Source organism: Nerophis ophidion, linkage group LG16 (genome assembly GCF_033978795.1).
Source record: "Nerophis ophidion isolate RoL-2023_Sa linkage group LG16, RoL_Noph_v1.0, whole genome shotgun sequence".
In the NCBI taxonomy this organism is placed as follows: domain Eukaryota; kingdom Metazoa; phylum Chordata; class Actinopteri; order Syngnathiformes; family Syngnathidae; genus Nerophis; species Nerophis ophidion.
In genome coordinates this window covers 15,760,056-15,774,035 of record NC_084626.1, presented here as the reverse complement: position 1 = coordinate 15,774,035, position 13,980 = coordinate 15,760,056, and the positions used below count along the sequence as shown (strand labels likewise).

The window sequence follows — 13,980 nt, the reverse complement described above, 5'->3', positions numbered from 1 at the left end:
AAACACAACCTGTTAGCGTGTTAGCAGCTAACGCACCTCGATGAGTGGCCCGTCGGATCGAATGATCTTGATGACCACCACCATGGGGATGCAGATCATGGAGGCCAAAGCCAAAAACCAGCCCACTCCGATGGCCCAATCAGGATACTTGTACACCTTGTTGTACGTCAGCGGCTTGTATTTGACCAGAGAGAAAATGAAGCAGCTCTGGGCGGAAGGAAAGGAAGACAAGTTAGACCATGAAGAAGTTCCACCTGTTAATGGAGGAGGAAGCAGATTCTTACCAGGCACAAGCAAGGAGTGATGACAGACCAGCTCCACTTCATCCAAGGGTTTGGTCTGTAGCCAATCATGTCCTCCACAGCATCATAGAAGTTATCAACGCCTGGAAAAGACGATTAAGACACTTCCAGTTAGATTTGTAGGCAACACATTGCAAAGTTTACCACTGTGTTACATGGCCTTTCCTTTTAACAACACTCAGTAAATGTTTGGGAACTGAGAAAACCAATTTTTGAAGCTTTTCAGGTGGAATGGTTTCCCATTCTTGCTTGATGCACAGCTTAAGCTGTTCAACAGTCCGGGGGTCTCCATTGTGGTATTTTAGGCTTCATATTATTTTTGACGCAATACCGCCTGAGGTGATCGAAGGTCCGTAATATCATCACTTACATGCAGTGTTTTTTCAAGTTTCTCTGAACCTTTTGAAGATGTTACGGACCATAGATGTTGAAATCCCTAAATTCTTTGCAGTAGCTCGTTGAGAAATGTTGTTCTTACACTGTTCGACAATTTGCTCACGCATTTGTTCACAAAGTGGTGACCCTCCCCCCATCCTTGTTTGTGAATGACTGAGCATTTCATGGAAGCTGCTTTTATACCCAATCATGGCACCCACCTGTTCCCAATTAGCCTGTTCACCTGTGAGATGTTCCAAATAGGTGTTTGGTGAGCAGTCCTCAACCTTCTCAGACTTTTTTGCCACTTGCGCCAGGTTTTTTTTAAAATATGTTGCAGGCATCAAATTCCAAATGAGCAAATGTTTGCAAAAAAACCTCCCAAAAAAGCGTTTTCCAGTTCGAACGTTAAAGGCCTACTGAAACCCACTACTACCCACCACGCAGTCTGATAGTTTATATATCAATGGTGAAATATTAATAGTTTATATATCAATGATGAAATATTAATAGTTTATATATCAATGATGAAATATTAACATTGCAACACATGCCAATACGGCCGGTTTAGTTTACTAAATTGCAATTTTGTATTTCCCGCGGCATTTCTTGTTGAAAACGTCGCGGATGATGACGCGTATGATGACACGTATGATGACGCGTATGATGACGCGTGTTTGTGACGTCTCGGGTTGTAGCGGACATATTAGCCCAGCACACTTTTGTGTTTCCCTCTCATTTTCATGTGTTATTATATTTTCTTGCCTTTTGGTCCGAGACCGGGACTGTGTGACAAGGAGTGGCACTTTCGTGACCTCTGTGGTGCTTTTTTTGTGGACTTCTGGATCTGCCTGTCAGGAGCCTTTTGGCCATGGAGACCAGCTGCTGGGTGTCTGCCACACCGGAGTTGGTTTGGAGGGACTGGAGGAGATGCGGATGAGGGGACAGGGCTGCGGAACTAGCACTGAGCGCTGGGACGGAGAGGCTTCGCGGTGTCTTGACTGGGTGAGCAGGTGTCGGACACTGGCCGAGAGTGGAGTCGGCTGTCTTGGTTACTTTGTTGGGTCTGCTCCTGTCTCTGGCCATGCTCCTTCCACCCCAGCGGACGATGGCGTGGAACACCGCAGAGGCCACCACAGTGGATATGTTTCTTTTACTTTTTATTCATAGCTGTATGTAGAAGTGTCTGGTTGTATCTGCTGCTTTAATGTCTTTAATGTCCTCTGTGTTCTTTAATGTTTGATGTTTCCCTCTTACACACATGAAAGAGGGATGTGTTCTATGGCTATGAGTTGTTTTTTTCCCTTGGCCTCAGTCTGCACCCCCTCTCCAGGGCCCAGGTTAAGACCGATTTTTAAAAACATTCTTTTTAATCTTCTTTTTCTTTTTTTTTCTCCCATTACCCCTCCACCTTGTTTACCTGTATCTCAGCTTTTCTGTAAGGGGCGCTGGAAGCCGGCAGACCCGTCAGCGATCCTGTTCTGTCTCCCTGTAATGTTTGTCTGATCTTGAATGGGATTGTGCTGAAAATTTTAATTTTCCTGAAGGAACTCTCCTGACGGAATAAATAAAGTACTATCTATTTAATCTATCTAAAAAAGTCCTACTAATGTCATTTTGTTATCTGGATAAACAATGCTTGGTGCAAGTTGGTGCAGCAAATGTCACAGTGAACCATGGAAGATCGGACCAAAACATCCAGTCTTACTCGCGAGCATTAGTTTATAGCTTGACATAACCAACATTGGAAAGGCAGAATGTGAGTGTGACGGCCAGTGTATTTGAAGATAATAATATTCATTCAATTAAACAAAGAAATCCTCAAAAACATGACTGAGCGTGGAGAAGCAGTTGGAGTGTATCACTGCTAGTCAGTGCCATACTGAAGCAGAATGAGTTATCATGCCAGCCAAGGACATTTAAATGATTTCTAAACGACAGGCATTTATAAAAGTATGGAGAAGCTGCTGATGTTGTGTTTGACAGAAAAGTAATGGAAGGAGATACAATAGAAGTCTGTACATTATCATTACAATACTTCATAAAACTACTGATTGTTTTTATGCAAAATTATTTTAAAGTTTTGTTTTTTAAAGGCATGTTACCTGTTAAAATTCTGATTTGGGAGACTACTGTATATTCCATACACTGTATATTGTAAATTGATCTTTTTACAGACGCTTACTGTCTCTAATTCTTACTCTGTCTTGTCACTTTTTTCTATGTCAGTCTGGGGTCTGACCTAATTGTGTGTTTGTGGGCGTGATAAAACAGGAAACATGTAGAATGGGATTGTGGTTAAGGTCTTGAATGGGATTGTGCTGAAAATTTAAATTTCCCCTCGGGGATTATTAAAGTATTTTTGATACTGATTCTGAAACACAACACACTCATTTTGCTTATTGTGGGCAAAGGCAACCAAGCCCAAATAAGCAACCACACGTTCAAAAAAACTTTTATAAAGTCGCTTATAATACGCAGACTTATGGCAACGCTGTTTGCATGTGTACATATTAAATTCCTTCACAGTGTGTGTGTGTGTGGTACTCACCATAAACCCAGGCAACAGCTACACATTCAAAGAATGCCACCCACAGAAGGCACACACCGCTTGCTGCATAGTAGTCAAACAGCTGGAACACATACATGCCACCCTGCAGAAAAAACACACAAAAACACACACACACACGTTACTAACAACAACTTACACGCAGCACACAGTGGGACTAATTCAAGGTGAATTTTGCAGAAGATGATTAGGAAGCTGGAGGACACATTAGGATTACGTGTGTGAGGGCTGTAAAATGGCTGCTGACGTAAAAGAGGGACCTTTCTAAATATCCACATTTGCATCTTTAAAGGCCCCCCCCGGTGGACCCAGACTGTCCACCAGCGGATCAGATCATGAAAACAGAGAACAGGAGGACATGAGGATCTCTACTACATGTTCCAGATAGTACAAAAGCACAATAGTGTCCATTCATGTCCGGATACAAAAAAGCTTTTTTGATACATTTAGGACACGAGATGCAAAAATTGTTCCAAATGTAAGTCAATATGAATACAGTATCATCTAGGGATGTCCGTTAATCGTTAATATCGGACTGCCGATAGTATCGGCTGATAAATGCTTTAAAATGTAATATCGGGAAATGATCTGTTTCATAATTATCGGTATTAGTTTCAAAAAGTAGAATTCATGACTTTTTAAAATGCCGTTGTGTACACGGATGTAGGGAGAAATACAGAGCGCCATTAACCATAGAGGCACTTCCTTTGCGTACCGGCCCAATTACTTAATACCTACACTTTTCACACCGACAAAATAATGCAAAGCATACTTGTTCAACAGCCATGTATATCACACTGAGGATGGCCGTATAAACAACTTTAACACTGTTACAAATATACGTCACACTGTGAACCCACACCAAACAAGAATGACAAACACATTTCGGGAGAACATCTGCACCGTAACACAACATAAACACAACAGAATACTCAGAATCCCTTGCCGCACTGACTCTTTCGGGACGCTACAATATACACCCCCCCCCGCTACTGTTCTGCCTGGGATCCTAAATTGCCTTCGTGCAACAGTGACGACTGATTTATATGTATATTCTCACTAGCTTACACGCTACGCCGTTGTTTATTCCTAGCTCTCATGCTAAGTGTTTTGTTTTCCCTTTTCGTGCCTTTGTGCCTAGTCTTTGTGTTTCCGTTTGTTTTTTCCTAGCATCCATGCTAGCGCTTTGTGTTTGCCTTTTCTGCTTAGCATAAGTGTTTTGTTTCTAGCCTGTTTTATTACTTTAATAAATCTTTTATTTCTTACCTTTTGCTGTGTTCTTGCCCAACGCATCCCTGGAGGAACAAATCCAGCATCGTTATGCCACACAGTCCTCACAATGGCTATGCCATGTTGGCATTTTTTTTCCATAACTTGAGTTGATTTATTTTGGAAAACCTTGTTACATTGTTTAATGCATGCAGCAGGGAATAGCAAAGTATCTAGTATCATGCTAAGAATAGGTACACACATCAGGGGAAAATCTACCTAGCTACAAAAAACACAAATGTCCACCGCAGTGGACATTTGTGGATTCTTATTTTTTAGAGGCCACAACAGTCAAAGGTATTGCTTTAACATTATTGCATTTATTATGTATAAATGGAGATTAATCGCAGAATTTATTGCATGCTTCTTTACCTTCTGAAAGGAGGCACAAGTTCTTATAAGGTCTATGACAGTGGTTCTTGACCTGGGTTTGATCCAACCCTAAAGGTTCGGCAGAGCGCAGCGGACAAGACACACCAGACTCATGAATTGATTGACGACTTAATTAAAAAAGTTGAAAAACGTATTCGGGTGTTACCGTTTAGTGGTCAATTGTACGGAATATGTACTGAACTGTGCAATCTACTAATAAAAGTTTCATTCAATCAATCAATCGTGTAAATAAAAACATCTCCCAATCGGCGTATCTGTACTGCAAAGTTAACATTTGAATGACAATTAAAAGGAAGTCTAAGTCTAAGTATTATGGCTACCTCCCAAACAATGTTCCCTCTAATTTTCCATCTAATTTGCAAGTGTGTAATTTGTTGTGAGTTCATGCCCCGTGTTGGTTTCGTTCTTTTAACAAGGTGATGTCCATGTTGTGCACTAGTAAAAAAACAAAACATCCATCCATCCATCCATTTTCTACCGCTTATTCCCTTTGGGGTCGCTGGTGCCTATCGCCACCTCTTTGCAGAAAACAAAACATATAAATTTGTATTGAATTTGAAAAAAAACAAAAAAAAAACATTTTTCACTAAAGAAGGGTTCGATGAATGTGCATATGAAACTGGTGGAGTTCGGTACCTCCAACAAGGTTAAGAACCACTGGTCTCTGACAAGGGGCCTCGTGTACAAAGTTTACGTACGCTGTACGCAAAAAATCCTGGCATATGCCTTTTTTCACCGCAAAGATGAGATGTATCAAAACTGACGTTGACGTGCAAATGTGCACTGCTTCACGGCAACTTCATAGTGCTGCTGGGCCACAGTTTACATAGAAAGTGCACATTTTACACCTCAGACTGATTGATGTGCCTCCATGGTATTTGTGAGGACTTTGACTCCTTGGCCTTGTCGGCCATATGGCTGCTCCCGCAAGAAGCTGTTTTGTATTTAATTATTAAATTGAGTGATCAAACAAGAGTGTAAGTCTTTCATATCCTTTATGAAATTGAGTTATGTTTACATGGAAAATATTTCAAACAAATCCATCATCGCAAGGGCGTTTCACATGAAACTGTAATCTGACTCATGTGAGCAGGCTACTGTACAAAAACATTTTGTTATAAGTTACAACATTTATTTTACATTGTAACAATCAGTCACCCACTTCTTCTAAAATGTTACATATTGTATCATTGTAGCAACTAAAGTGTGCAGCACTAATTTTTCCGACTCAATTTTTGCAAGGCAAGTATCTACTTTACTTTCTTCCTGACATGACCACTTTTTTTTCTTTACTAGTGACTTGTGATTGGTCAGAATGTGATGAGCTCAAGCAGATGGCTATTTCCAATATGATTTGCGTTTGTAAAAGGGGGTGTGATCTGGGCCCGCCGAGCTGAGCACACAACAGCGGAGAACTCCAAGTATATAGCGTAATAAAGAAATATGCTTGGATTTGTGCGTACAAACACTTAATAAATGTGAATTTTTACTGGCGTACTGTGGCGGATACTAGGACCATGCTCACACTCAGAGAAGGGGTGTGGTTTGCGTTTTGACAGAACACATAAAAAGTACATGTTGTGTTGTTGCTATTCTCAAGTTGGCAGTCTACAATAAAGACCTTGAAGAGACAACGTTCTGTTTCTTGCATTTGCCACATTGGTGACCCCGACTATGTTTCACGCGGAAGAGGTGTCTTCATGGGCCATGTCGCCCCAGCTCCAGTAACCTCCGACTCCATCATCAGCCGTTGTCAGTCCACTGCTGGAAGAAAGCCTCAGCATGTTTCTGCCATAGTGAACCTTCTCTAGCTGCTTCCTGCCACTGCACTGCACTGTTCCAATATTTGTCTATTTCATCTCGCCATCTCACTCTGTCTTCCTCTATTTCGGCTCCCATCCATGGGTCTCCATGATGTCATTAGGGAAGTCCATCTATTATCTGTTCTCCTACTGCTACGTCCAGCCCACTTCCACTTATTTAATTTGATAGTTCTCATAATGTCTTGGACTTGCAATTGTTTTCTCACCCATTCATTTGTTTTTCTGTCTTTATATGTGATTCCGAGCACATTTCTTTCCATGTTGTCTTGTGCTGCTGCTATTTTCTTTTCCATTTTATTTGACAATGCCCACGTTTCAGCTCCATATGTCATGGTTGGTAACGCGCATTGATTAAAGACCTTTCTTTTTAGGCTTAACGGTATTTCTCCTCTCATGATGTTGCTCAGTTTTCCATATTGACACCAGCCCAATCTGATTCTCCTCCCTATCTCCTGCAAACTGCAAACTTCCAGAGTTCTGGCAGAACAACCCAGCATCATGGTTCCAGCACATCGAGTCGCTTTTCAACCTGCGGGGAATCGACGGCGACGACTCCTGGTATCACTTAGTTGTGCGGGATGGACATTTTACCCGTTGCGGCAGGCGAGTTGAGGCCCCCTGTTATGTTTTCCCCAGCACTTGCTGTCTGGGTGTTCGTGTTGTGTTGTGTTGTTGCTATTCTGATGTTGGCAGTCTACAATAAAGACCTTGAAGAGACAACGTTCTGTTTCTTGCATTTGCCACTGTACACCATTTTCTGATTTTGATTGGACGTAGGTATTTAGTTGGAAAGCCACATAACTGTGCATGATGCCCTTGGTCAATGCAGAGATAAGTGAAGACAGCCTTGTAAATTTAGCCTAAAAATAAACTCAGACAATATTAAAAAAAAAAAAAAAACGTTGCCACGTTTTGAACTTATAAAATTCAAGAGAAACATTCCTGTATGACATTTGACACTAAGAATAAAATTGGGGTACATTTTTTTAAGTTCAATTCTGCTCGCCAGTAATTTACTGTAATTAATCAAATGGGCAAATATGTGAGTAATCTGATTACTAATTGACAGCACTACTACTAAAAATATATCTTATTTATAAGTATTTATTTTTTTACAATACACTATGGCAGGGGTAGGGAACCTGTGGCTCTTTTGATGACTGCATCTGGCTCTCAGATAAATCTTGGCTGACATTGCTTAACACGATAAGTAATGAATAATCCCGCAGGAAATCAGTGTTAAAAATAACGTTCAAAATATAAAACATTCTCATACTGTCAGGCCTTCCCCTGACAGTTTGTCTATGTTTTAGTTTTTTTCCTCTGCATTTGTCTGTCTCCTCTGTGTTTAGTATTTCCTGTCCTTGGTTCCTGTCTAGTGCTCTTATTTTGTCAGCTTCCTGTCCTGTTCCCTGAGTGTTGTGTTCCTCCTCAGCTGCGGCTGATTGGCACCTGGCCTGTTGCCAATCAGCCTGCTCCTATTTGTACCTGCTTTTACTTGTGTCAGTTGCTGGATCATTGTATTGTCATTTAGACTTGTCTTTGCCATATGTTGCTCTTGTCGTGTCTGTGATTCTTTTCAGCTATTACTTGTCGTGCTACATTTTGTCCTGGTCGTCGTAGCGGTAAGCTGTTCTGGTTAGCAATTAGTTATTTCCAGTTTTTCTGTTTGCTATCCTCTAGCTTCCATGCTAAAGTTCCTTTTTGTTTTCTAGCTTCCAGTGCTAGGTCCCTTAGTTTGTTATTCCGGCCACGTGCGTGCTTTTTGTTTGTTCATGCTTTTTGTTTGTTCTTGTTCTATTATTTATATTAAAAAATGTCTTCATATCCAATGCCTGCCTCCATCTCTGCATCTTGGGGTTCGACAACAAATAATCCTGATACATGCATTTTAATTTTGCATTTTAATTCATCCATCCGTTCTCTATCACACCTGTTCAGCCATCCCAGTTGTCCTTTGGAGTACAGGAGACTATCATTAATGGTAAGTAGTATTTTATTTATTATTGGTTAGCTTTACAATTATTTTTTAATAACAGTGTTATTAAAAAGAATAAGAGGCTTATTGTACTCTAAAAATGTTGGTCTTACTTAAATATGCACGCATTGTATTCAGTGTTAAAAAATATTGTATGGCTCTCACAGAAATACATTTTACAATAGTTGGCTTTCATGGCTCTCTCAGCCAAAAAAGTTCCCGACCCCTGCACTATGGTAATATAAAGAAAATGGCCACACTTTGGGAACCACAGCTACAATATGTTTGTCATTTGGATCCCAGACAAAAAACATTATGAACACCAACCAAGTTCATGTCCTTGAAGGATGACAAACATAACACAACGTCCCAAGACAAGGACAAGAAAAGTTCTCATGACTTGCTGTTATAGTTTTCTCCCGTGGGACAGACACTAAAATAAGTCTGATGCTATTAGCTGTGTGATGCTAACAGCTGTCAGGGCTTTGTTGTTTTAGTGATCACTAAAAACGACTTTAAGCGGTTTAAAATAGCTTAAATGTCCTCAATGTGCCAGCTTCGCCTCTTCTGCGTCGGCCGCATGGCGACATTACCTTGGCAACCATGGTGACTCCAAGCAGGTAGCTGATGCAGCATAGGATAGCGATGAAGATCTCTCTGCGGTAACCCTTCCTTAGGAAGGACGGATACAGATCCACCAGTGATGTGATCTGCCCTTCCACCTCCACAAACTGGGGCCACAACAACAGATGTTCTTGCTCAATTAATTTAGACAAAATGTTATCATTACTAATGACAGGAGCTTTAATATGAGATGCAAATCGATGTGGTTTGTGTGTGTGCACGCTGACCTGACTGTCGAGGCCAAGCAGCAGTAGCATGATGAAGAAGAGGATGGCCCAGAGCGTGGGGAAAGGCATCATGGTTACAGCTTTGGGGTAGGCAATGAAGGCAAGGCCAGGACCTGCAGGGGGATGGGGGGGGTGGAGGGGTGGAAGAAAGAGCACAAACAGAAGATGACATCAGCGTCACGTAACCACATCGTCCCATCTGCATCTGTAAGGGGTGGAATTGGATCGGAGAGGGATCAAAAAAAAAAAAAAAAAGGCCCCAGGCAAACGTGATGCAGACGTAGACGTGAGTGCGAAATAAACATTTGTGCTTTTGTGGGCGCCATCTAGTTTTGAGGTAGCGTCTGTCCGACTGTCTTCACTTACCTCTTACCATGTTTTACAGGCCATATTCATGACAATATCAATTTAATGCAACTGTATCAAACAGGAAACACTGCAATGGCATTACTGTATTTCACAAACCCCGTTTCCATATGAGTTGGGAGATTGTGTTAAATGTAAATATAAACGGAATACAATGATTTGCAAATCATTTTCAACCCATTTTCAGTTGATTATGCTACAAAGACAACATATTTGATGTTCAAACTGATAAACATTTTTTTTTTGCAAATAATCATTAACTTTAGAATTTGATGCCAGCAACACGTGATAAAGAAGTTGGGAAAGGTGGCAATAAATACTGATAAAGTTGAGAAATCCTCATCAAACACTTATATGGAACATCCCACAGGTGTGCAGACTAATTGGGAACAGTTGGGTTCCATGATTGGGTATAAAAGCAGCTGCCATGAAATGCTAAGTAATTCACAAACAAGGATGGGGTGAGGGTCACCACTTTGTAAGCAAATTATCGAACAGTTTTAGAACAACATTTCTCAACGAGCTATTGCAAGGAATTTAGTGATTTTACCATCTGCGGTCCGTAAAATCATCAAAAAGTTCAGAGAATCTGGAGAAATCACTGCACGTAAGCGATGATGTTACGGACTTTGATCCCTCAGGCGGTACTACATCTAAAACTGACATCAGTGAGTAAAGGATATCACCACATGGGCTCAGGAACACTTCATAAAACCACTGTCAATAACTACAGTTGGTCGCTACATCTGTAAGTACAAGTTAAAACTCTTCTATGCAAAGTCAAACCCATTTATCAACAATATCCTGAAACGCCGCTGGCTTGGCTGGGCCCGAGCTCACCTAAAATGGACTGAAGCAAAGTGGAAAGGTGTTCTGTGGTCTACATTTCAAATTATATTTGGAAACAGAGGACGTGGTGTCCTCCTGAACAAATAGGAAAATAACCATCCGGATTGTTATAGGCGCAAAGTTCAAAAGCCAGCATCTGTGATTGTATGGGGGTGTATTAGTGCCCAAGGCATGGGTAACTTACACATCTGTGAAGGCACCATTAATGCTGAATGGTCCATACAGGTTTTGGAGCAACATATGTTGTCATCCAAGCAATATTGTCATGGACGCCCCTGCTTATTTCAGCAAGACAAGTGTTACAACAGCGTGGCTTCGTTTAAAAAAGAGTGCAGGTACTTTCCTGGCCAGCCTGCAGTCCAGACCTGTCTCCCATCGAAACGACAGCGGAAACCCGGGACTGTTGAACGATTGAAGCTCTACATAAAACAAGAATGGGAAAGAATTCCACTTTCAATGCTTCAACAATTAGTTTCCTCAGTTCCCAAACATTTATTGAGTGTTGTTAAAAGAAAAGGTGATGTAACACAGTGGTGAACATGTCCTTTACCAACTACTTTGGCACGTGTTGCAGCCATGAAATTCTAAGTTAATTATTATTTGCAAAAAAAAACAAGTTTATGAGTTTGAACATCAAATATCTTGTCTTTGCAGTGCATTCAACTGAATATGGGTTGAAAAGGATTTGCAAATCATTGTGTTCCGTTTATATTTATATCTAACACAATTTCCCAACTCATATGGAAACAGGGTTTGTACTACTATTGTGGACATCTTAAATATGTCAAAAGGGCTTTAAAAGTATAATAATGCTGACTTGACACATTTATATGTAATTATCATCTAATTGGCTACAGGAAAGGCTCGTAATAAACAGGGTGTCCCTAAACTCTGGATAATGCCTACAATTATACATCTTTTGAAAAGATATATAAATTGTATACAAAAAGAAAAAAAAAATCAAAATTAAATAAATGTTAAAATAATAAAACATAGTAAAACCAATCAAATTTAATAAAATTTAAAAAATGTTATTAAAAATTCTCAACTAATACCAATAAAAAGGTAAATGGATGGACCCTACGTTATGCAACACATTATTATTCAGCACAATTAAAAGGTAGTTCCACACATTACAAATAAAATACAGAGAGTAGTGTACATTGGAACCTCGATTCACGAACCCCGCTGTTTGCAAATGTTTCGGTTAAAAAACCTTTAGATTGCACCAAATATGCCTCCCGGTGTACGAACACTTCTTTTTGTGTACTGCTGGAAACCTTAGCGCGTTGTGTTTGTGATGACATCACTTCCTTTGCAGCACAGTACAAATGGGGCACAGCCTTTTTGGAGATGCGGAGCCCCTCCGTCACATCTAAGTGCTTTAGCGCGTGTTTCTTTTCTGACCATTCACCAAGTATTATCTATTTTGCTTGCTCAATATGGGTTCACAAAGCCAACAAAACTGCCAGGAAAGATGGAGGGATTTGCTGTGGACTTCAAACTTAAGATAGGAGAGGGGACCCACACACACCTTCCCTCCCCTCCGCACTGTACTCTCTCGGCCTGCCTTCTCTTCCCCACATTGTGTACATATATTTTATATATGCATTAGCGATTTAACGGTAAATGGTATAATGATAAAGTGTGGTAAAATTTCAGACAGTAATACAGTTTGTATTTTTAATTACATAAAAGTCATTTATTAATGCATTTTCAGGCAACACTGCTCACTTCCTGGAAACAGACTCTGGAAACAGAAATAATGACGTGAGTAAACATGCAGCAGGCGATGTGTCGGAATTGTTGTCACAATCTGTTTATAAAGTATTTAGTTTATTTATTGGGATTCTCTCTCGTTCTTTATTTAGCTGCTAACGTTTTAAGAGTTTTCTAGCTAAAATGTTTTTAAATTTATTCGACTTGAATGCAGGCTGTGAATATTGTGTATTAGATGTGAGAGGTATCACTCGTGTCTATTTTTGTTGGCCAAACTGTTGCGCTAATGCAAAGTGCTGTTAAAGAAGAACAAAGCTTGTTTATTAGACTTTATCTTAGTCAAACTATCAAATTATCATTAATCAAACTGAATTGTGTTTTATATTGATCTCAAAAAGTAAACACAATTTTACTTTACATCTTGTGGGTTTGTTTATTTAATACATTTATTACAATAAAAAACATTCATGTGACAGCATTTTGTTAAAGGCCTACTGAAACCCACTACTACTGACCACGCAGTCTGATAGTTTATATATTATGATGAAATATTAACATTGCAACACATGCCAATACAGCCTTTTTAGTTGACTAAATTGCAATTTTAAATTTCCCACGAGTTTCTTGTTGAAAACGTCACGGAATGACGACGTGTACGCATGACGTCACAGACTGTCAGGAAATATTAGCGCTGCACCACTCGCGGCTAAAAGTCGTCTGCTTTAACCACATAATTCATAGTATTTTGGACATCTGTGTTGCTGAATCTTTTGCAATTTGTTCATTTAATAATGGAGACTATAAAAAACAATACTGTTGGTGGAAAGTGGTGGATTGCAGCTGTGAAGCGGAGCGGTCAAGCGAACATGTTTTCTCTACATCAACCAGCATGTTTTTGGATGGGGAAATTGTGATATATATCTTACCGGAAAAATCATTGGATTATTCGTCGTCCTGCAGCAGCTGTTTAAAAGGCAGCTGTGAGCTTGGCTCCTCGGCTTCTCTCTGAGACACTTTGTGTTCACTGCAGCCATCCGACCTCGAGGTATGTCTTTACAATCTTTAAAATCTCACTAAAACACTACTAAAAACAATAAGCAGATAAGGGATCTTTCAGAATTATCTTAGTAAATGTGTCTAGTTACATCTGAAACGCTCACACTGCCGCCGCCCGGAGCCGTCGCTTTTTTTTTTCTTTTTCTTGTAGTCCTTCACTAGCCCAAACAGTCACAGCTTTACCGTCCACATTTACATAAATGTGGAAATCCATTGACTTTACTTTTTTGTTTGGTTTAATGAACATTGATTATGCATACTATCTCTGTGTCAAATAAATAACAACCATGGTGACATCCTAAATTTCTAATAGACGTGCTGTTTTCATTAATTTGCTCCTCATCTGTTTCACCGTCACAAGGTCCGGATTTTGCATGCATGTTGTACTTGTATTACTTGAACTCAAAACAAAATTTGATCGATTGTCCAG

The 13,980-nt window shown here is 40.1% G+C and overlaps 1 protein-coding gene across 2 annotated transcripts in view; it reads right to left on the bottom strand.

Moving 5' to 3' along the window:
- Window positions 1-13,980, bottom strand: part of LOC133535020 (sodium- and chloride-dependent taurine transporter-like) — a 78,351-nt gene that overhangs the window by 9,271 nt on the left and 55,100 nt on the right. Inside the window, exons 10-14 of one of the 2 annotated variants that reach the window (XM_061874421.1) lie at window positions 9,561-9,673; window positions 9,303-9,440; window positions 3,229-3,331; window positions 285-385; window positions 37-207 (exon numbers count right to left, since the gene is read on the bottom strand). In XM_061874421.1, the coding sequence (XP_061730405.1) occupies window positions 37-207; window positions 285-385; window positions 3,229-3,331; window positions 9,303-9,440; window positions 9,561-9,673 (626 nt within the window). Of the gene's footprint in view, window positions 1-36; window positions 208-284; window positions 386-3,228; window positions 3,332-9,302; window positions 9,441-9,560; window positions 9,674-13,980 lie in introns of those variants that run through there. The other variant, XR_009802125.1, reaches the window with a different exon arrangement.